Source organism: Eupeodes corollae, chromosome 1, assembly GCF_945859685.1.
Source record: "Eupeodes corollae chromosome 1, idEupCoro1.1, whole genome shotgun sequence".
In the NCBI taxonomy this organism is placed as follows: domain Eukaryota; kingdom Metazoa; phylum Arthropoda; class Insecta; order Diptera; family Syrphidae; genus Eupeodes; species Eupeodes corollae.
In genome coordinates, this window is record NC_079147.1 from 22,380,562 (window position 1) to 22,404,571 (window position 24,010).

The 24,010-nt window shown below is 34.6% G+C and overlaps 4 protein-coding genes across 5 annotated transcripts in view; 3 read left to right on the forward strand and 1 right to left on the reverse strand.

Moving 5' to 3' along the window:
• The first annotated feature begins 262 nt into the window (after positions 1–262).
• Positions 263–4,626, forward strand: LOC129939961 (uncharacterized). The gene is made up of 2 exons (XM_056048166.1): positions 263–1,108; positions 4,127–4,626. Exons 1-2 carry the CDS (start codon positions 698–700, stop codon positions 4,466–4,468), a joined length of 753 nt encoding a protein of 250 aa, XP_055904141.1. The 5' UTR covers positions 263–697; the 3' UTR covers positions 4,469–4,626.
• Positions 4,627–10,177: 5,551 nt separating this feature from the next.
• On the forward strand, positions 10,178–12,557 carry LOC129938365 (heat shock protein 68-like). Its single transcript, XM_056045868.1, has 2 exons — positions 10,178–10,301; positions 10,362–12,557. Exon 2 carries the CDS (start codon positions 10,383–10,385, stop codon positions 12,318–12,320), a length of 1,938 nt encoding a protein of 645 aa, XP_055901843.1. The 5' UTR covers positions 10,178–10,301; positions 10,362–10,382; the 3' UTR covers positions 12,321–12,557.
• A 317-nt stretch (positions 12,558–12,874) lies between these two features.
• LOC129938366 (translation initiation factor eIF-2B subunit alpha) lies at positions 12,875–14,229 on the reverse strand. Its single transcript, XM_056045869.1, has 5 exons — positions 14,073–14,229; positions 13,902–14,003; positions 13,475–13,841; positions 13,148–13,418; positions 12,875–13,087 (listed from the first exon to the last, which is right to left on the reverse strand). Exons 1-5 carry the CDS (start codon positions 14,110–14,112, stop codon positions 12,941–12,943), a joined length of 927 nt encoding a protein of 308 aa, XP_055901844.1. The 5' UTR covers positions 14,113–14,229; the 3' UTR covers positions 12,875–12,940.
• Positions 14,230–19,351: 5,122 nt separating this feature from the next.
• The window catches only part of LOC129941323 (AN1-type zinc finger protein 6), a 142,077-nt gene continuing 137,418 nt past the window's right edge, over positions 19,352–24,010 (forward strand). For both annotated transcript variants that reach the window (XM_056049921.1, XM_056049923.1), the window contains exons 1-2: positions 19,352–19,490; positions 20,101–20,356. The gene's annotated coding sequence lies outside the window, so the exon portion shown is untranslated. The remainder of the gene's footprint in view (positions 19,491–20,100; positions 20,357–24,010) is intronic.

Below are 24,010 nucleotides of genomic sequence, written 5' to 3' on the forward strand. Positions count from 1 at the left end.
ATTCTCTTTTTTATTTTTAAACATTTTATCTGCTCTTAGGCATTTCATTCCTTTCCTACTCCTTGTTTGTATACATAACACATCACATCTACATGAATCTAGTGGAAAGTGCTGAGGGAATTTTGAGAATTCGAATATGTGAATTGTGAACCGAACATTTCTTGAGCCTTTTCTCAAGACATTGTAGGATTATGATTGTTTGCATTTTATTAGTCTATCCAATCTTTAACTATCACTAGAATCTTGTCGTTGGAACTTGAAACTAATAATAATTTTATTTTTCCTGTCAATCTACACTTCTACTATAATAATTGAAGATTTCCCATTAAATGATATTTTCCATCCCACAACACTACGCGTTTGTTTTTCGGGTTGGTATATAAAGCAGCGCACAGAGCGTCGTCACAGTTAAGTATGTACAGATTTTGTGCTCGCAGTCTGTACAAACAGTCTGTGTAGTACATACGTACATACATACATAGCTGGATAGATAAAGACAACTTAATACATAACAGGTACATATATAGATACAATGCTGATGTCTGCACCAACAACGAGAATGGCCTGCGCAAAACAAATTCATTTTAAAATGATTTTTTCATTTTCATTGTTTGTGCCAACGCGTATGGCGTATGTGCTAACCTAACTTGAATAAATTGTGTTGTTTTCATTTCCCGCGCACTGTGTTGAAATAAAAATGAATAAAAATAATAATAATGAGAGAAGATTCTGGACAGAATTTCTAGAAATTTATAAAAATTTACCTGCTTTGTGGTGCATTAGGAGTTCGGACTATTCCAATCGTGGACTTAAAGCAGAAGCATATGAAATATTGGTAAACAAACTTCGAGAAATTGACCCTAACGCCGACCGTGATTGCGTTGTGAGGAAAATTAATAACTTCAGAAGCAGCTATCGACGAGACATGAATAAAAAAAGGAAGAGGGAAGAATCTGAAGGAAAAGATTGTTTTGTATCATCGCTTTGGTATTTTGATTTGCTTCATTTTCTTCATGATCAGAAAGATGCGTTCGAAGATTTGCCGAGCTCTACAATGTCTACTTCTACGTCAGTGATGAATGAAAATGAAAATTACAATCAAGAAGGGGTGAGTAATTGTTATTTTTGTATAGGTACATACAGTGTATCAATTTTATGTTCGTACCCCTTCTATTTAAACTTTGAATGTTTTTAAGATCTTAAATGGCTTGATGTAGGACATGGTTGATACCTATATTTTATAAAATTTTCTTAGTTTGATAAAAAATACTGTAAAAGCAGATCAATTTCGTATTCGTACGCTTAGTTATAAATAGCCAAGCAGCTTTAATTTCCCTTGCATTTTCAATCAAATGTTTTGTCAATTTATGTGCTAGGTATTATTTCAAGTATTCTGAAGTTATTTAAAATTTTTAAAAGCATTTTGGACACTTTGTATCAGAATTTAACAACAATGGGAAGAAAAGCAAGTGAAACTTCTAAAGACCTACGAAAACTCTTCATAAAATACCACCAAGAAGGTGAACCTTATAAACAGATTTCATCTTTAGTTAACCAAGCTGAATCAACGGTTCAAAGTATTGTTTACCGGTTTGCTAAGCAAATAAAATGCACGACTGGGTCCAACGAACTTGCTCGTGTATGCAAAGAGTCTGTTTAAAAAAGTACCTACAAATTTAAAAATATATCTGTAAAATAAGTTTGTCGTCAAAGATATAAATACCATTTGATTTGTCACAAAAAACCGCGTGAATCATCCCAAGACACAACTCATCCTAAGACAACTCATCAGGGAAATGAAAAATACTTGTAAGCACACTTAACGAAAACAATTGTTTGTGTATTCAACTTGTTCGTTCGAAGCTTTTTCCTTCTGATAGCTTTATTTTAACTTCATGTTAGAAGAACCAGGATGGAAAATAAATTATCTGAAGATAAGAAAGAGGAAGAATGTTTTTTTTTAATTGTAAAGTGATCGCCTATTAATTGTGTAGTAAGGTAGGTGTCTAAAACGGATAAAGAATAGTTCATTGGCGTTCTCAGCTTTATGCAGATAGATAGATAAAGATATGTTTATGATGAGAATGAAGGGATGTTTTGGTGGTAGAAGGTGCTTACTACAATCCAATTAAATTCCTTCTTTCCTACAAGTTTCCAGCGCAAACATGAAGTTATTACGTTCAGTTTATTTTTTCGTTAAAGTTTAAATAAACAAGCTTACGAATAAGTGCAAGAAATTGCTATTCATGTATTGTTAACAGTGGGGCTCTTGTGCGTTTTGGATTTTAGTTACGAAGTGACACGTAAGCAGTAGTTGTAGAGGTTGTACGTAATACCTACAAGGTATAATGTACAGTGAACCAGAAAAAAAGTTGTACAGTTTGCTTTTTAACGCTCTAAGTTAAATATCTCTGTAACTACACACATAAGATCTTTTAAATGTTAAGCACATTAAAAGTATATCATCTTATCTCTTATAGACATAACATTTTAAATTATTTAGACACACCCGTTACTAAAATATAGTAATGATGATAAACGGTTCCATACACGACAGCCAAAATAAAACTTGTACACTGCTTCTTTTGTCCTCTTCTAAATACCGTTATGAGATAATTGTCAATGTTTCAATTTTTTTACTCAAGCTCTCAGTGTCTTCTACTTTTTATTAGTTATAAAAAGTGTTTTGGGTAGTTTAAAAAAAAAAAATAAAATGGAAAACAAACAATCGTCGATTGATTTAAAGAAACTAATTGTGAAACTGTGGCAAGAAAAAAAAAGTTATAGGTAAATTGGAGAAATCGTAATTATACCACATTCTACAGTGCAGTAAATAATAGATAAGTACAAAAAAACGGATTTTTAAATTAGTGCTGCCAAATTTCAAAATTATATAATAATAATAAATTATGAAATAATTATTAAAATATCGTAACTTTCAATACGAGAAAGTCAACTGGGATGGTCTCATTAATTTCTTCACGATCTTTAACTGGTAATTATGCTTCCTCGTTAGTAACGTAGACTCCAGTGCAGACATGATAACTAGTATGATTTATCTGGGCATGGAAATCTTTATCCCGAATAGGGTTAAAATTATTAAGCTCAAGGTTATATTATGGTTCGATTCGAGCTGCAAAGAGGTTATCAAGGAGAAAGGCAATGTCCGAAAGGCAGGAAGAATTTTTAGTAATTTTTAAAAAAACATGAGGAATTCTTCCACTATTATTATTTATTAAAATAAATGCTGGTGTGCGCCAGGGCTCCGGTTTTTCTCTGACCCTTTTTCTCGTTTTTATAAATGATCTCATGTCTGCTACTCCTAATCCAACACGTAATACCCGCTCTTCTAGAAAGGCCCATCAGTTTACTCTTGAGTCCAACATTGAAAGTACAGAGATTCATTTCTAAGTCGTACTACGCGAATGTGGAATGCCTTGTCACGCTCTATCTTTCCCTATTGTAATGTTCAGGAATTCAAAATCAATGTACACCGACACCTCCTATCCAAACCTTCCATCTTTTCCTATTTCTTACACTGTGTCTTAATCATATTAAAGGTGTACAAGACCCTTTTAAATGTTCGCTAATAATAAGAAAAACGTAATCTCCTCTTAAATCTCGATATAGGGCTGTGGCAGAATCACCGTTTTTGGAGTAGGTTTTAACAATTTGTATGCGTTGTGCTTTAGTTAAGCGATCTATATTCGTAAATATCAGACTTTCAACTGCAAATCCAAATTGGTTTAACAACTTAGTTTGACAGATGTCGAATTCCAGCTCTATACTTTTGAAATCGCAAGATGGATAAACGAAAACGAAAAATTGAATTAACTAGTGTTTTTTTAACAAAAATTAAACAAAGTTCGATTTTTGGTTGAATACTTTTAAAGTATAAGTTTATCTCTGTTAATTTCACAAGTTGCGTCGAGGTCGACTTTTCCTAATTAGATCTTTTCTCTCTCCAGAAGTAATGCAACTTTGTCTAGCAAACTTTCTTTGCAATCACACGACAGCTTCCTTCAAAATTACTCTCTGTATTTTGAAAAACACAGTTTTTCTTTTTTAAACATTCTGAAAACCCATCATTCATTGTTAATGTAGTTAAAGTTTTTTATTATTTCAGAGTTTTCAACACTATCCCAAGGGAAGGTCATCCAAAAGAAAGTGGTCTGTTAAGGAGGAGCAGCAGGAAGAGGAGCAAGAAACAGAGGCTGAAGATCTACCACCAGAAGTAATTTGGAATTACTTCAAGGAAAGCAATAACGATGCTGCAATTCTGGCAAAAGCATGGGAAACACAATATTCAGAACTTTCTAGTCAACAGAAAGTTTTTGTTAGAAAACTTTTTTCAGATGTTCTCTTTACTGGATGCTTAGGCAAGCTTAATGAACAAGTTGTAGTCTCAGTTCACAGGTTGCTAGAATCGACGTGCGCTTCTGAAATTCTTCCTACATCTGATCCATAACATATTGTTTTGTATTGATAATTAAGAAACTTATTTATAAAAGTTTTTTAAATGGGCATACGCATATGTGAAAACCTACACAAAAAACGTTCTTAAATTAAGTTATTGACTTGTAAAATAAATTAAGTAATCCCATATTATTAATTATTATTATAAAATAATAATTATATTATTATAAAATAATAAAACATTTTTATTTAAAACGTGAATTCTGGTAGATTTAAATTTTACTAAAAACAAGAAATTTCGATGATATGGCAACGCGATTTGACTCATTTCCACTTCCGCTCTTTGTATACCATTAAAAAAAAATTGTATCAAATCTGGACAGATTTTAAAGTGAAAACAATTTTTAAAAAATGTCGGGAATAAATAAAACGTTTTAGGCAACATTTTTGGAACTATACCAAAGCCTTCCAGTTTTGTGGCGAGTTGAAAAGCCAACTCGTACAAGAAAAAGGTGAGTAAATTAAAAGGAATAAATGCATTGGCCGACCGAAAAAAAAGTTTCACTAAATTCGAAATTCTGGTGCTGGTACAGAAGTCCTTGTTGTGATATTTCGATCTTTATTCGCTATCGTGAAATGACAAAAGTTTCAATTGGCCGCCAAGATCATGTGATTTGACACCGTTGGACTTTTGGACATTGACAATTTAAGACTTAAAGGAACCGCAATTATGCCGCAGCCCGTTTACAATCACCGGCCGATGCCGAAGTATGAGGACATCGAATTCTATTAAGCACGATAAATTAAAGTTGTTTTCAACAATTAAGAACAAACAATTCAGGAAACGTAATCGATTAACAACTAGAATTTAAAAAAAAAAAAACAATTTTAAAAAGACATCGTATTAGATATCACTTTCAACGTTTCAATTTATTAGTAAGTTTATTTTCCATAAGTTAAGCTCATTGTTTCCATAAGCTGCTGTGCAGCAAAGTCAATATTATTCTTATAATTCTTTTACATAAATTAATTTAAGTGTTTTTAAGTTTCCTTTTTCAAACAAAATGAGGATGAAAAACTGCGATATTGTTTGCTATGGTGACTGCTTTCTAGAAAACCAACAACGCTTATTTGGATACGGCTTTGTCATTATAGCTAGCCTTAGGCGCATCCTAATATGCGCATACGCCCCTACAGAAGGGAATAATGACATCACCAAGGATATGTTCTCCGAGCTTTTGTACGATATTAAAATTGTCCTGGGCGATTTAAATGGCAAGTAGAAAAGGAAACCATCTTTGGTGGAATAATCAGAAAAACAGCCTGCACGACGACACTTCCGATAACGGATTTAGGCTTATAGATTTTGGTGCTGGGCGAAACGTTATGGTAGTCAGTACGCGTTTTACACGCCTCAATCCATAAACTAATTTGAAGTTCTTCAGATCAATCTACCGTCAACCAAATTGATCATATTGCGATCGACGTTAGACACGCTTAAAGAATCATGAATGTCCGAATATTCCGAGGAGCTAATATCTCCTACTTCGTTGTAGCCAAGATAGCACTTCGGGTTTCCAGACCCAAGGCAAACAGCGAGATGCTTTGAGAAAAAATACAACGTCGAACGGCTACAACTGCAAGAGATCGGAGGAACATCAACTTCTCAGAAGGAAAAAGAGTAAGTATGAGCAGATGTTGAAGGGTTCAAAAGCAGGTATGAAGTTCGAAATTTGTATCTGCAGATGAAATGAAATTCACAGATTGCCAAATCTAAGTCTGCAAAGCGCGGGAGAAGATGGCTTGAATGCCGTGCTCTTCAAAACGCAGCTGGTAATAATTTGGTTGTTTGGCGTTTTCCCGATTCTGAAAAAAATACACCCTCTAAACTACACCACCTATAGAGGCATTAGTCTACTTAACATGGCTTACAAAATCTTCTCTGCCGTAATATGTGAACGTCTAAAGCCCATCGACAACAACCTGATAGGTCCTTATCAGTGTGGTTTTAGATCAGGAAAGTCCAAAGTCGATCTAATATTCATATTACAGCAGATCCTAGGAAAAACCCAAGAACATCAAATCGACACCCGGCATCTCTTCATCGATCTTAAGGGTACATATGGCAGCATAGGGACGAACTTTTTATAGAGCCATGTCTAGTTTTGGCACCCCTGCCATTCTCGTCTGTTTGTGCAGGATGGCTCTGCTCCATAAAGGTTGGAAACAACTTAGCAGAACATTTCGATATCAACAAAAGCTATAGACAAGGTGATGCGCTGTCATGGGATTTCTTTAACATCATACTTGAAAGGATAGTGCAGAGCTCCACCGTCAACACTAGAGGCTCCATCTTTCAAAAGTCTGTCCAATTACTTGAACTCAGCTTAATGCCAATAAGGATTTTGTGAGTATTGAGGCAGAGGCGGCAAAAATGGGTTTAACGATTAATAAGGGCAAAACAAAATACATGTTGTCATCAAGAAAGGACTTACGAGTACAACACTGACGTTGTAAACGCTGTAAGCGCAGAAAACAACACCAGCGCTGAGATTAAACGAAGAATAACTCTTGCTAACCGCTGTTTCTTTGGGCTAAGAAAGCAATTTTCAATTTTCTCAAGAACTAAAAAACATAAAATCATCTTGTTTTCAGTTTTTGATCAAAAACAAATAAGAGCAATAAATTATAGAATAAAAATAATAGTAGATACTCTTCAAGTATTGAAAAATTACACTTAAAACCTTTTTTAACTTTTTGCACTCAAATTTTGAGTTTAAAATTATTTTTTTCAAAAACTGGACATAGTTTTGACTGGATTTAAAAACTTGCTTATAGAACAGAATGTTGGCTTTAAAAAAATGTATTATGATTAATTGTAAGTATTACCGTTATTTGTTTACATTTTTTTCCATTTTAAATATAATTTTTTTTTAAATGCCCTTAATGGGGACATAGACCCCCCTCCCATATTAAAAAATGCTTGTTTTTAACTGTTTTATACAAATCCGTTATAATATCTTGTCGCCGGAGTTATCGTACTCTTGCCATTAAACTTTCAAATTTTTAAAACAAAATCGAAATAATTAATTTATTTCTGAATTGTAGCTAAGTATAACTTCTGGGTCCAAGAAACCTAAAAGATAACATTATTTAATTAATATTAATCCACCTGGGCTTTAATCACATATTAGGTACTCGATAATAACCCAAAATGTAAGTTTAAATTAGAAGATTTTTGTATTCTTTGATTTTTCCATGTTTAGTCCGCATTTCAGCGTCATGTCTTTTAATTTTGTCTCAGCCTTGTAGTCGATTTTATGTTGCGCTCAGTTTTTTTAACAAATTGTTTGTTTTGCTTAAAAAAGTGTGTCCAAAAGATTAATAAAAAATGCCCAAATCGACTTATTTTAAAAAAGAGGTGTATTAAAGGTATGGAAATGATACTTAATTGCCCTCAGAGGTAGCCTTGGCAGTGTGGCCTATTATTTTAGTCCTCTCGCATTCACATACACTTTCGTTCTATTCTTTGTTTTTTTTATTCTTATGAATTTCTCCTCTTTAAACTTCAGTTTAATGTTCTTCTTTTCATTCTCTTATAGTTTGATCTCAAAACTGAAAGTACTATTCTCGTACTCTTAGAGAATATGAATAAGTGATGCCATTTTTAATTGTGGCTAGCTCACACTTGGCAAATTATTAACTGCATGAAAAATTATATGTAGCCAGATAGAAAATATGAACGGGGTAATATAACTCGAATTCAACCTAACTTTTAAATTGTCTCAATTTTCCAGTAAGCAACTTCGAGCAACTTTTTCCTAATTTTAATAATTTTGAGAGTCATGTCAATTGAAAATGACATTTTGCACATTCTTTTTGAAATTTGCAGTTACCGAGAAAAATAAAAAATCGGATTTTAATCAATCATATTACATAATAGATTCAAAATAAACGAAGGCATACAATATAATCAAGCATGTAAACACTAGTGAAATTTTCGCAATAAATTTCTGACTCAAATTAAGTCAAAATCTTTTATTTTCACTTGGAAAACTTGAATTTCAATTACATTATTGTTAATTTTCATGAGAAAAAGAATATGGAAGTGAAAAGTAAGTATGTGTTCAGAACTTTTACATGCCTATTTTGAGACCTTATTTAAAAACCAATTGCTGTACACTTGATAGTTAGTGCGTTGGACTATCATGCCAGCGGTCTTGGGTTCGATCCCTGTCTGTGTCATCTAAAGTTTTTTTCATGGGTACTGCCACTTGCGAGAAATTCAAAATTCTCCAAGAGTAATTCTTGTCATGAAAAGTGCTTTCTCAAATTAGCCGTTTTGATTCGGCTTAAAACTATTGGTCCCTCCATCCCTGACAACAGTAATCGCGTACAGTAATTGTTGAGAGTTGTAAGTCACTAAGCACTAGGTTCTCAACGGACTGTTGCTCCACACAATTTAATTTTTTATTTAAAAACCGATTACTGATTTTTCATATTCATAAAATTGTCAAATACAATTGTTGTATTGTAATTTATATCTGCTTTTTGGTTGTTAGAACAAAAAAAAAAAATTGAAGTTGTTTGTTCAATATTTGCTTTAAATACTATGATCTTGACGCACAATCGCTAAGTGGTAAATTTAAACAGTACTAAAATTTAATTTCGTATTCTTTTATATGCCCTTAAATCAATAGTAATAACTTTTGAGTTTCACTTTTGCGAATTATTCGTTATTTGAACTTGGTCTAGCAAAATATCTAAAACTTATTCGTCATAAAAAAAGAAAAAACTCCAGGCTTCAGCAAAACTTTAGAGCTCATCGAACAAACTGCTTCCAATAAAATCAAACTACATTTATATGTGCCCTCTTTTTTCCTTAAATGTGTTCATTTCATAATAGTTAAGAAATAATCTTCCGTCATTTATATAAAATAATTTAATACGTTTATTTTACAATTTTTTTTGATATTATTTTATATTTTTAGATAAAATGGCAACAATGTGATGTATAATTTGAGTTTTGTTTAAATTGTTTACAATCTTCACTACTAAAAGAGAAATAAAGAGAAATCTTTACATAACTCGGATTGAGAATTTGGATTCTCTTAGTTATTTCTCCTTTTCCTTAAATTATTTATCTTTATTTTTTTTCCTAGTTTATTATAGATGATTCCCCTTTTTCAGTTATCTTTGCACTTATTTTCTTATAGGCCCCATACACTACACATGCCTGCATGCGCAAGCACAAAAATGCGCAAACACTCTTTCCCCATACACTACGCATGCAAACTGTACAAAATTCAGTTTTGTGTTCATCGCTGAACAGAAAACTTTAAAAAATGTCAAGCTCCGACTCCGCTGCTGCGGCAATTTTGATTGCTTTAGCCCTTGACTGAGCAAATGTAGCACACACACCACTCATGCTTGCATGCACAAGCAAGAAAATATCAAAATTTTTTGATATTGCTCATGCCGCTTGCACAAACACACAGTTCACACCATACACTGGCAGTTTGCATGCGCAAGCACTGTATGCGCATGCAGGCATGTGTAGTGTATGGGCCCTATTACTCAATATATTCTATTTCTCTTCTTCCCCACTCTCTTGCATATATTTGTGTTTTGATACTTTTATTTGTATTTTTCACCACAATATTCTACAAATCTCTAGAAGGTGATTCGAGAAATTTCTCTTTTCCTCTGGAATCATATAAATAGCTGGCTCGGCTCTCTTAGCTTCATTCAGTATTCAGATTTCATATTGAAATTGAAAATTGCGAAGTGTAACAAAAAGTAACGAACTTTTGTGAGTGAACATTTTTCAAAGTGGTTAAAAAGTTAAAAGTTTAATTAAATTCAGTAAAACAAAAGCAAGAAAAGTGAATTTTGTTATTTTATCAAGCATAAACGTAAAACAGTTTTATTTTCAAAGTAAAAAGTAAGAAGTATAAACAAAAAAGATGCCAGCAATCGGAATTGATTTGGGAACTACCTACTCCTGTGTCGGAGTGTTCCAGCACGGAAAGGTAGAAATCATCGCAAACGACCAGGGCAACCGAACAACCCCCAGCTATGTGGCGTTCACAGACTCAGAACGACTCATCGGTGATGCGGCCAAGAACCAGGTTGCCATGAACCCCAAAAACACAGTGTTCGATGCAAAGAGGTTGATTGGACGAAAGTTTGACGACCAAAAGATCCAGGACGACATGAAACACTGGCCATTCAAAGTCGTGAGTGACTGTGGAAAACCAAAGATTAGTGTGGAGTTCAAGGGGGAGCAAAAGTCATTCGCTCCAGAGGAAATTAGCTCAATGGTTCTGACAAAGATGAAGGAGACTGCTGAGGCCTACTTGGGCCAGACACTCAGAGATGCAGTTATCACAGTTCCAGCCTATTTCAATGACTCACAGCGGCAAGCAACCAAAGACGCTGGAGCCATTGCTGGGTTGAATGTGCTCAGGATCATAAACGAACCTACAGCAGCAGCCTTGGCTTATGGTTTGGACAAAAATCTGTCTGGTGAACGAAATGTACTGATATTCGATTTGGGAGGTGGCACCTTTGATGTGTCCATACTGACCATCGATGAGGGGTCGCTGTTCGAAGTAAGGTCGACGGCTGGTGATACACATTTGGGAGGTGAAGACTTCGACAACCGATTGGTGAATCACTTCTCAGAAGAATTCAAACGCAAATATAAGAAGGATCTGAAGTCGAACCCTCGAGCTCTTCGACGCTTGAGAACAGCAGCAGAAAGAGCCAAGCGCACACTCTCATCTAGCACTGAAGCCACCCTTGAAATTGATGCTCTATACGAAGGAATCGACTTCTACACAAAGATCAGTCGAGCCCGTTTTGAGGAGTTGTGTTCGGATCTATTCCGGTCGACTCTAGACCCCGTGGAGAAAGCCTTGAAGGATGCTAAAATGGATAAGGGCCAAATACACGACATCGTTTTGGTTGGAGGATCAACGAGGATTCCAAAAGTGCAGAATCTCCTTCAGTCGTTCTTCAATGGAAAAACACTAAATCTGTCGATCAATCCTGATGAGGCAGTTGCCTATGGAGCAGCCATTCAAGCAGCAATCCTGAGTGGTGACAAGAGTAGTGAAATTCAGGATGTGCTTCTAGTCGATGTGGCTCCCTTGTCTCTTGGAATCGAAACAGCCGGAGGTGTGATGACTAAACTAATTGAACGCAACTCAAGGATTCCGTGCAAACAGTCGAAGACATTTACTACTTATGCCGATAACCAGCCAGCGGTGACCATCCAGGTGTTCGAGGGAGAAAGGGCGCTCACCAAAGACAACAATCTTTTGGGAACATTCAATTTAACTGGCATTCCACCAGCACCTCGCGGTGTTCCAAAGATCGATGTTACCTTCGATTTGGACGCTAATGGAATCTTAAACGTTGCTGCCAAGGAGATGGGTTCTGGCGCAGCGAAGAACATCACAATCAAAAACGACAAGGGTCGACTATCACAAGCCGAAATCGACCGAATGGTGTCTGAAGCGGAGAAGTACCAGGAAGAGGACGAAAAACATCGCCAACGCATCGCCGCTCGCAACAGCTTAGAAGGATACGTGTTCAATGTGAAACAAGCAGTTGAACAGGCCGGCAACAAGCTGGAACAGTCTGACAAAGATAGAGCCTTGGAATGCTGCACTGAAACGATCAAATGGTTAGACAACAACACCACAGCCGAGAAGGAAGAATTCGAGCATAAGATGGAAGAAGCAACAAGAATCTGCAGTCCAATTATGACCAAAATACACACAGGAGCTGCAGGTGGAGCTGGAGGTTGTGGAGGTCAGCAATCAGCTAACTTTAAACAACAGGCAAATGGCTTTGGCAACGGCTACAGTGGCCCAACAGTAGAAGAAGTCGATTAAATCTAGTCTCTTGTTATTAAATGTAAACATTTTAAAACTGCTTTTTATTAAGTATTCCCATTGTTCATAAATAATTGCCAAATAGTTGAAGAAAGTCCCGACCGGGTTCCAATTCAAGACTTAAAAATTGTTACTTTAGTTTTATGTTAGTTAAGGTTTATTTATTTGTAAGAAAAAAGTATTATAAATTGTTTAAATAGACTGAAAATGTTATTATGCACTTATTATAATAAAATACTCATAAAGAGTAATTCAAATAAATATTTGGTCTTTAATTTAATACGAAAGAATAGCATTGATTTATCTTTCGAGTGGTTCTGAAGTCCGTAACTGAAATTGGCTGTTGAACATTTCAAATAACATGGAGGTTTTGGAGGACAACAATCGGAAAAAAGCTTTTCTAAAGGCAGGGGTCAACTGTAGAAGAAGTCAACTAAATCTGATTAATAATTGAATCAACTGTGATCTCAGAACTCAATCGAAGTTTTCTCTTTGAGAGACCATTGAGTGAGGAATCGAGCCTGTCAGGTGCTTGGAAATACAAAATATACAAGTTTTATTTCTATAAAAATCCTTTTTTTATTGCCAGCAACTTTAATTCAAATTTCCCTCAACTTCGTTTACATATACAATTTAATTAGCTCGTCACTCACTGCAGATGGAGTGAGTATTCCCAAATCTGTGAACAAAAGAGTGATATAGGCTGGTGGAGTGTAATCGACTAGTGGATGGCTCTTGGAAACGTCACTGAGGTCTTTAGCTCGATACTGAAAGAAATCACTAATGTAAAACTCAAAATTTTCAGAAAATTTACTCATTGAAAATACCTTATACTCGTCTGGAAGATCTCTCTGGTTCAATGGATAGAGTCTGGTGAACTTGAAACTCTCGGCGAGCACATAAAAGGGTTTCTTCATTTCACGCGCACAGAGACCCATTGTGAAGCTTCCCACTCGGTTTATGATGCCACCACTTTCAACAACTCCCTCAGCTCCAACCATAACTATGTCCACACTTTCCATGACATAACCAATGGCAGAGTCTAGAATCAGTGTTGTTTCGATGCCAGCCTTTTCAAGATCACGACACATCTGGGAACTAAAGACTGCGGTTAGTTGATGGTTTTTTATTTTCAAGGGGACTTGAAAACTCACCCAGAATTGTCAGGGCCACCGTTCGTCACATAGACATGGAACTGTTTGTTCGACTTGGCAGCTGTGATGAGGGTCTGTAAGACTACTCTTGATCTGGAGTGTGTCAAAACTCGGCAGCCATCGGTTACGAAAAGAGCAGCCTGACGGGCGATTACGATTCGCGATTGTTCCAGCTTGGCCAGGAAAATCTTGCCTCGATGCAACATAATTTGTCGGCATTCTTCCATGTGCTTGTCATCCAAGCTGAGTGTGATGAATCGACAGAATAGCTCCCCACCTGACACGATGGCAGCAATAGAGATGTCGGTCCTTCGCATCGCATCGACTGCATTGCGCATTGTTTCATGCAGAATGTGTATGGTTTCAACTGAAATAAAGAAGGAAACTTTGGCTTAGTTTTAGGCAGGAATATTTAAGTTAAACTTACATTGTTTCTTTTCTAGAATCATGAGTAGGGTCTTGATAGCTGCGATTCCAGAATTGAGATCTTTGTCCTTCTCCATGAGATTGAGGAAGTATTGGACGACATCTGAAAGAGGTTTTATTTTTGTTGTGTTATTCAAAACAGTGGGTAATGATATTTGGGTTTGATGTTTACCAAAGTCACCAGATTTATTTGTTTTATTTTTCGGAGACATGGCAAATTGGAGAGCAAAGTAAAAAATAAAAAAGTATTTCGCAAATATTTAGGTGAATGTCGTTGCCGTCGTTGACAGATTGTTTTTCGTTGACATTTAATAGTTGTGACGGTTCGGTTAAACTTGGGAAACTGTCATAGGGACGGACACCCTCCGCTTACACTTTTAAGTTGTTTTCTATGTTATTCGATTTATCGATAAAACTAGGATACAATCATATTATACCACTATGACACTGAAAACGTGTATGATTATTAGAATTCGAAAAATGCCTAATTAAGTAAGCACTAATGGTTTTCAAATTGAAACTATATTTTCCGATTCAAAATATTTATGAGTAAGTTTAAATTCTTTTAAAAATGTTCACTTCAACTTTCCGGAATAGCAAAGCTGTTGTATTCATCGATAAAACTTACGCTTGACATAAATTCAGGTGCAAGTACGTAGTATAAAGGCCCAACTATAAAAGGCATAAGCTAGCATATGCGCGCATAAGTAAACGTGCGAATGCAAAGAATCTCAATACGAGTGAACATAATGATGTCTAGCTCCGTTTCGTTCAATTTTTCTCAATTTCGTTAACTTAAGCAAACTTAAGCAAGAGCGATATCAGTCGCTCGCCGCATAAGTAAAATTTGATATATAGATACGTGAGCAAAATTGCACTATGGCTATCCGCAGTAATTTCACAAACTTAAGTGAATTTTCGTTGCGTTTTTGACATAAGCTTATGTTTGCTATGCCTACTATAGTTTATTTTTCTCTAAAAAATGTATTTTTCTATTTTGTGGACGGAAACTCATTTTCCTGAACAGCTGATACTTTTATGTTCAAAAGTGAAACGAATCGTTCCACTTCCAATTTTACACAATTCCAATGACAGATTTCTGTCAGTAAAAATTTGTCGTTGCTGTTGCTTTCAATTTTTTTCAATGACAGAAATTTTTAATAAAAGCTATAACCGACCTGCCAAAAAAGTTCCAATGTTTTTGTTTTCAATGATGAAAGCCAATGGTAGCTATAACTGGCGCCTCAATGGTGTCTAATCATTCCAAAAATGTTATCTCTAAGTGTGACCTTTAAATCTCGCCATACACAAAAGAACTAAAGATCCAAATGTAATCGAGCCTATTAAAAATCGACGTGTGTCTGTAAACTGAGGTGGCTTGGTTTGGCTTTGTGTATCCATTTGAATTTTCGGCAAGTCCAAAATCAACAAGCCCAAGCCAATTAGCTAAGGCTTGGCTGTGTGTGGGGAATCAAACAGCCAGGTAGTTCTGTATGTTGACACAATTTTATCTCGCCATTCAAAAACTATTTTACTATCTCATTTAAGGAAATAAATTCAACACCTTTTTTCCCATTTTTTATTACCAACCTTTTTATATGGGGTTTTCATTTTCGGCAATTTTTCTTTTGTTTACAAGTTTCGTAATTTAAACATATTTTTCTGAACAGACAGGTGAACATTACTTCGGGATGATAGTACTCGTAGTCGTAAGTATTGTCGCAATTTTTAAAATTGTAGTAGTTATTTTCTTTTTCTTCCAGTCTCTACTGATTTTTCTCGATACTTTCTTGGTTGCAATTTTTTAATATTTGTGTTATTTCTTTTGTGTTAAAAGTATTTCAAAAACATGGATTATTTTTTTTGTATCCAGCCATTCGTTAGTTAAAATCAAAATGTGTGTTTATGTGCATTTAAGACTAGTTTTGAAGTTTTCAGAAAGTAGTATGGATCAAGCTGTAGAGCTACAAAATTACCATATATGAACACAATTAAAATGAAATATTATTCCTTGCAGTTTCAAAAAAAAAGATTCGGGATAAACAAAGGCTTTTTGATATGTATAGCCTTGCACAATAAGGGTTTTTCCTCTGAATGAAGAAAGTGAGCTGGAAGTTTACTTATATGACATATGTACTTACTTACTTAACAGTTGATACATAGTCTCATTAAATCTCGTACGCATTTTTAGGTATAAATCATAATTCGGAATTATAACCAATGTTGTTAACACCTTAACTATAATTGTCAAGCATACAATTTGCTAAAGTGTTCTTTTCTTTGTTACCTACGCTCAACCATTTCAGAGATATAGAGCAAAAAATGCAATGTTCAACACTTTGTTTTTAATTAAATTGTTGGTGAATAAATAAAATTTTATGAAAAATAAAAACATACTGGGCAATATTATTTGTTCTTTGATAAGTTCTGATTATCAAGATTTTATTTTGCTGGATGTTGGAATGGTACCCGAATCAACCTCTTTGAAACGGATGATGAGGATTTCTATAAAAAGTATCGATTCGATAACATAAAAGACTGCCAAGCTTATTATTAATTGTCTAAATATTGAAGATTGAACTTCAATGAGAATTTTGCCAACATCTGCGAGTTTTCAAGTCTTAGCAGAGCTAAGATTTTTCGCTCCAAATATTCACCAAAGTTACATTGGTAACGTGATGTTTGCAACTGCACGTATTTTTACCACACGAAGTTAAAATTTTGTTACAACAGGAGACTTTCGTATAATTTTTTAATCAACAGTCGACAGAATAGTTTTAAAAATTTTAAAGAAATTAAAAATTAAGCTGTACTAGAATTGTAGTAGATTATACCTTAAACTAGTTATTAACTAAACAAAGCTTTTAAATATTATATGAGTAGGAGCTGTGTCTTGCCTGGCTGTTTAATTAAGACTCTAGTTCAATTAGACTTGGGTTGAAAATATGACTATAAATTTGCTCCACTGTCTTTGAAATATCGAAAATTTAAATTAAGTAGCCCAAACTTCTACCGAAAAGTATCGCATCACTTAAGCTATTAATCATTTCTGTTTTCAAAAACAAAAATGGTTTAAATTTGTTTTTAGAACCCCACTTTTTTGCTGCAACCACATCGTGGACCACATCCATTTTTTCAATTACAAAACATAGTTTTAAGTGATTCATCTGAATCGGTTTGGAATTTGGCTTCAGCAACCCATTTTCTAGCTCCCAGTCCCATTACTGGGGTTCTAAATCACGACCATACCATTATTGTTTTGGCAATTGACAATTTTTAGATTATATGTAAGCAAATTAATTTTTTTCTAGCTTTATTTTATACGGAGAGATTCACGAAAAAGTGATTTTCTCTTCTTTTGAAGGTACATAGCTACTTCGCAGACACGAGATTATATGAAACTTTTTACACAATGTTTGGAACACCAAAATGAAGCTATAAACAAATAACTGCAACAGGAATTTCTACTTCTTTGCAGTTATCTTAATTTTGTTAAAATTTAAAATACAATAATAATCTATTTTTCAAAACAATTTCTATCTGTAGATGTTTTCACTTGCGAGTAAACATCATGGTGGCGCAACAGTCCATGAAGAACTAGAGCCTAGTGACTTACAACTCTCAACCATTCCTGTGTGCGAGTAATATTGTCAGGAATGGAGGGGACCTACAGTTTATATGCCAATTCCGAACGGCTAATTTGAGAAAGCACTTTTTATGACAAGAGTTACTCTTGGAGAATTTGTCAATTCCTCGCAAAAGGCAGTACCCGTGAAAAGACTTTATATCACATAGGCAGGGATCGAACCCAAGACCTCTGGCATGACAGTCCAACGCACTAACCATCATGCCACGGGAACTACCTAGACTAGATGACTGATGCGATAATTCGGCCCCTGATTTGTTACTACTCCAACGTCTTATAGGCTTTTCACACCAACTCCAAAACCCGGTTTTCGTCAAAAACCTACATCATAAACTACATACATTTTTGGTAAACTACAAGTTTTCGTAGACCACAAGATTTATATAAAACCTCTCGAAAACTAGTAGCAATTCGAAGTTGAACTTAACAAACAAACCTTTCGAAACATTCAGCGCTCAAATTAATGTAAACAAAACAGCTGATGGCTGCTGTCAAAACAAATATGTATTTCATTTTGAAATAAATTTGGTCGTGGTTAGTAATATTAGTTATAAAATTTCCTTGCAAGATAAGAATTATTGCTTTTTGTTTTGTATTTTCAGAATATGGAGGAGAAAAAAAAAAAACAAAAAAGGGAAACTTTAGGGGAGCTGCCAACGTTGAGAATAAAAGCCCCAGTGACTATTTGCAGCACTGGCGGTTCTTTTATGATGCTTCAGAGTTTCAAACTCTCTTTGTTAAGTGAGTAACCAAAATTTGCTATAGCTACTGGCGTGACGAGGTTGTAGTTCTGGTTGGTTCATGTCGTGAGCCCATTCCACCAGCCCCCAGGGCTTCAGTTAAAACTCTTTTTCGAGACGAGCTAGTGTTACGGCCTTGTCTGCACTGATATGCTGGTCTATCACAGCAAACGAAATTATTATGGACTTAATGGTGTCGACGGCAAAGACAAATCCAAGACGGCGCGGTGGGAGTTTTTTGTATGTTAGTATTGAATAGTTTGTTAAACCACTCAATGACGGGATCCCATTCGATCTTTTGGAACTCGTATGGCTAAAGTTTGTATCTTGCATTTCCAGATCCTTTAGTACATTGCAGAATATATCGAAAGTTCTGCGGCTCATTCTAAAATGCTGTTTAAAATACTCATTATCGTTTACTCGCATTTAAAGTTCCCAAAAAGTGCTGGTACATGCCTGCATAAAGTATTAAAGCAGTTCTTTTCTGTCGAAGTTCCAGGATTTGCCAAAGAAAAAGACGATTTTTTTATGAAAGAGGCTTCGTATTTTGTTCAACTTTCTATTTATGTATTAAAACCTACATATTTGAATTGGTTAGAATTCATTTTATTTTCACAAATATTTTGAGAAGAACAAAACTCACATATTTTTTTCAATACAAAATGTTGGTGTTAAACAAATTTAAATGTCAAATTTGGTGTGTGTTTAATCACAATTCTGATTTTCTTTTTAAAATTTTGTGACTGATTTTAAATTTTGAACATATTATGTACGTATAATTGTTTTTTTATATTGCATAACTCAAAACTAATAACAATAATCTAATTTGTAAACAAACTCGCTGGTATAAAAACATAAAAATCTCGTTTCTCTTAAATCGATATATTTTGTAATATTTCAGATACAAAACCATCTCACCTAATGCAAATTCGGCCTTAGAAAATGTTGCTATCGATATAATTTCACTTGACAGTTTATCGCCCATCTATAATTTATCTGTCAAAAAAAAACATCGCTTGCGACAAACCAAAAATCAAAAAAGGAAAAAAAAATAATCTACGATCTTTTCGACATTACGGTAAATGTAAATCTAACATCGTAAATCACAAATAAAGTGAGTGGTGAAGTTTGATATGCTGTGTCATAGTAATTTGGAAAGAAATTCGACATTTTGATTGATTTCAATTGTTCATTTCCAATTATTGTAAGTAAAAACCAAAAATTAAATATCTTCTCAATTGATATTCATTGAATAACTATGGATTTTCAATAAAAATTATTGGAAAATCTCCATTAAAAGTTTGGCGCATCGTTCAAAGTTTTCTTTTTATATGTACTATGTACTGACTACGGTGTGTGTGTTGAAGGTTTCACTTTACTTTGTGAACGAACATGGAATTGGGATGAGTCCCTTCGTCTTCGCCATCGCCAGCGCCATCGAAAAATGCAATTTGCAGCGAAGGCAAACGAAACGACGACGACAAGAGACGAGACACCATTGTGGCGGCCATTTTATTCGTCCCCCCATCCCCCGTTTTTATTTGTGGACAAAATAAAAAAGTTTTTTTTAAAACTAATTTCTTTTCATTTAAATTAAATTTGCTTTAAAAACTCAAATCTGGGGGATTGGAAAATATTAAAATTACTGTTTGCCTTTGCAATTAATTGGAATCTTAGTTCCCAGAAAATACATTAATCCAAGGAACTCTCTGTATACAAATTCTTGAGAAATATGTTTCATTTTGTGATGCTTTTGTTTTTTAATTGAAGTCGAAAAAACAGTTGAATTAATTTCCATTTACTTACTATTTCAGGTGACCATCTATTCCAAGGAAAATCAATCGTTGTCGATTTTATTATTTTCGTTTTTTGGTTAATTGTTAAAGTGCGTGCAAAAACCTTACATATACAAAATAAAAGAAGACATTCTGTGAATAGAAAAAAAACGGATGAAACAATCTCGTTGTGAATTCCTCTTGAATCTAATTGGAATACAAATTGTTTGCTATTCGTCGTCGGGCATAGTGTGATAGATCATCACCCAGCAGAGGAGTCGTCATCTTATCACAGGTGAGTTGTTGTGAATCATGAGAGATGCATAATTTCAAGCACCTGCCTATTTTATTTTTTAGTTATCGCAGTGACTATAGCTAAGTGCGTGAAATAATAAACAGTTTATTTTTTGATGCCCTGAAATACTGTTTGTGCACGATAATTATTAACAGTTTAGTTTTAAATTGGGAGGAGATTTTGTATGCAAAATGACAGGTTAGTTTGTATAACGAGATGTCTAGGGATGAGAAACAAAGAAAATGGGAAAATAAAGCAAATAATTTGTCTTGTTTTGGGTGTGTAATGATATATGTAGGTACTTTAAAGAAAACCTAGTCAGTCTGCAACTCCTACGCGCACCCCATTTAAGATTGAAGTTCAGGTTGGCTAAACCCTTAAATTCTTTTTACTTATGACTTGTACCAACCCACGCACGAATTATAAAGTGAGGATGTTAACAAGAGGTTTAGTGGCTTTTTTTAAAATAATATTCTAACAGTCAGTATTTTTGTTAAGATTCTGAATTGAATGTGCTTTGAAATGAATGGAAACTGTAATTTTTAGACCTACACAGCTGTCAACAGTCAAAAAAATAGATATAAGAAAATTTTTTTATCCACTGCTGACTTTTTACTGATTAGCGGTTGTTTTGACTGCAAGCAATGCAACCAACATTTTTTTTTTTAAACAAAGAGTTCTAGAAGTTGGACATAAAAATAGGTGTTCTCCAAATTAAATCCAAGCTTCTTATAATATTCTTTATTTTAGGGTATAAACTCTTGAGCTGGCTTGTTTATAATCATTTTATAAGCTTCAAACAATAGTTTTTTATTGGCATTACCAACAATTTTATTAGGGAGGCCCTAGGCAGATCTTAAAATTTAATAACAAATGCTCTTAAGACCAGATGAATAAGCGAAAATAGAGGCCGGCCAAAAAAAACATCAGCTCCCACTCACCGCCGTATAGTCTTCTAGCTAAATGTAATACTTTTGTTTCGTCAAGGACTAAAGGTGCTGAAATTGATAATCCGGTCAGTGCACTCTCGATCCCAAAAAGATTTAGAACTCGAATCTCCCAGGAACAATCGCCGGGAAAGTTCCATTCCTTAGGGCTAGCAATATCAGGTTCATAAGAGAATTTGCTTTAAACCATACTAATTCGAACGGAATAGAGGGCGTACAATACTGGCGTAATATTCTGTGTAGTGATGAAACAAAAATAAATTTGTTTTCATCGGATTCCGGGCTCAACTTAAGGCTACCAAAAGGCTGGCACTACCACCCCCGCTATACACAGAAAACAATTAAACACGCAGGAGGGTATATAACGGTGTGGGGATGTTTTTCCTGGTACGGTGTAGGTTCTATATTCCGTTTTAATAACATCTTAACAAAATACGGATATTTTGGAAGATGTCATGTTACCAGCAACACAACGATCCTAAACGTACGACAGATCTTGTGAAAGATTGGTTTCGACAGAAACAAGTATCCCTTGTTCCATGTAAAAATCGATCCCCTGTTCTCAATTTAATTGAGAACTTGTGGAATGAGCTTAAGCGTAAGTAAGGATGTCAATATTTCACAAATGGAGACCAGTTGTGGGAAGCGGTTCAAAGAAAATGGTATTCAATACCCCAGCAAACATGCCAAAGTTAAAAGAGTCAATGGCGCGACGACTCCAAAAAGTTTTGGATAATGATCGAGGATACTTAAGTTATTAGAGTAAAAAATACAAAAATTGTGATAAGATACAGAAACTATTATTAAAAACGATAATATTTATACTTTAGGAACACACCTATTTTGTTGTCCAAGTGAAAAACCTCCATCTACAATTTTGGGTCTATATTATCTATAATTGTTGTGTATTTAAAAGCCTTTTAGTGTTTTTATTCTTTTGTTTTTCACATATTTTCTAAAGCCATGCTTTTCTAACAGTTCTTAGAACAAGTTTACCATTCTACGTGATTTAAGCTTTTTTTGGCGTAGAAAATCGTTGCCCACAAAATGTATTTTAATAACACATTAAAGCTACCTTTACTGTGGATGAACCATCAATTCAATGTTTTGAGCCTTAACAAAATCAATTATTTCAACTATTTAGTGAAGGTTGGGTTTCTATGATCAAAGACTTTTTGTCGTCTTTTAATGAATGTCCTTATTTTACCAACGACTTTCAGCAAAAAAGTGATTCTATACCATTTTTTTGTTCCCAAGTATAGTAGCCATATGTCATGTCATGGCAGAAGAAATTTAAATTCTTCAAACTAATGTTCAAAGTAGGCCCTATCTCCGGGTAGACTTTGTACAGCTGTTTCTTGGAGTTCGTTGCTGATCGCGGAGCGTTTAGTTTTAAATTCATTAGCCTAGAACTTTAAACATTAATTTAAGATAATCAATAGCTCTTTTGCCATGTTGGGAAAAATTTACTTAGAAAAAAAACTTTGTTTAGTTCTATTTTTGTATTCAGCGACAAAGTCAAATACTGTTTCGAACAAACGCCAATAGCGCCCTCAGACAAAACACAAAGGTTGCATCCTATAACACCATGGATCTCACGGCATAAAGAGAACCAATCCTGTACCATCAAGCTTAATACATCATTTATTACGTTTTTTTTTAATACCTAGGCGCCTTTTCAGCCTACGGTTGGCATCCCATGTACTTAGGAAAACCAGAGCCGCGATACAAACAATTCTATTTTCACCCGTCTATAAGGTATTCTGCAATTTTTAAAGTGGTCATTATTCTCATAATTATTCTTATAATCTATTCTTGTGAAAGTTTTTACACTTGTTCTTGAATTTAGCTCAGTTCTTCAAAACAGAGTAAAAGATTTGCCAACATAATTCGTTGTACAAATGCGAAGTAAATACAAAATAAATGGATACTCCTTCTAACGGAACAATAGTCCAGTCCAATGAACGAAAAAAATTGCCTTCACCTCAAAAAAATCCGGCAGTTAAGAGAAACATGGTGTTTGTTTCAGTTTTTCACGTTTATCTCGAAAGCCATTTGTCGTATCAAAAAATTATCTTCTACAAAATTAAACCTTATTAGTTTTTATTTTGTAAAATAGCTCTATAGTCATGTAAGAAAAACATGTGATTTTTCCAACACATTGATGACGATTGTGTACCTTGCTTAAACCCTAAAAACGTTTCCGGAAACTCTTATATTAAAAAAAAAGAACATTGAAAATAGAAATAGGGCATAGCATTATATCAGGTGTGCGTCCCATATCATGCATGTTTCCAATACTAAGCATTCTTGCCTTGTTTATATACAGAAAGCCTGGTTCTAAGAAATTGGTAAACATTATATCAAGCTTGGGTTTTTGTTCTTCATATTATGAAGCTCAGTAGTACTCGCAACCAGATCCCAGCGGTTCATTATTTAACCAATTTGTGTTTAAAAATGTGGACTTTATGTTAGAATGTTAGATGGACTAAATAAATACATTACATTCTTTCGGCGGAATAAGATGCATCGCTGCATCTACTTCCATAGGAAAAGAAACCGCAGCACAAAGCTGAAAAAACTACCTTGTGCTAAATCAACTGGATAACTTGGAGTAATTCCTTTGGAAACATATCAGAAAACAGATGACGGATTAAAAAAATCCTCTTCCGTTCATAAACTCTCTACCGTCCGAATGTAATACACT

Excerpts from the sequence above, each read along its gene's own strand:
- LOC129939961 (XM_056048166.1), top strand. The coding sequence starts at position 698 with ATGAATAAAAATAATAATAATGAGAGAAGATTCTGGACAGAATTTCTA. Across the intron at positions 1,109-4,126 it reads AAAATTACAATCAAGAAGGG|AGTTTTCAACACTATCCCAA; the intron begins GTGAGTAATTGT and ends TTATTATTTCAG.
- LOC129938365 (XM_056045868.1), top strand. The coding sequence starts at position 10,383 with ATGCCAGCAATCGGAATTGATTTGGGAACTACCTACTCCTGTGTCGGA.
- LOC129938366 (XM_056045869.1), bottom strand. The coding sequence starts at position 14,112 with ATGTCTCCGAAAAATAAAACAAATAAATCTGGTGACTTTG. Across the intron at positions 13,419-13,474 it reads GGTGGCCCTGACAATTCTGG|TTCCCAGATGTGTCGTGATC; the intron begins GTGAGTTTTCAA and ends CGCAGTCTTTAG. Across the intron at positions 13,088-13,147 it reads ATCTTCCAGACGAGTATAAG|TATCGAGCTAAAGACCTCAG; the intron begins GTATTTTCAATG and ends GATTTCTTTCAG.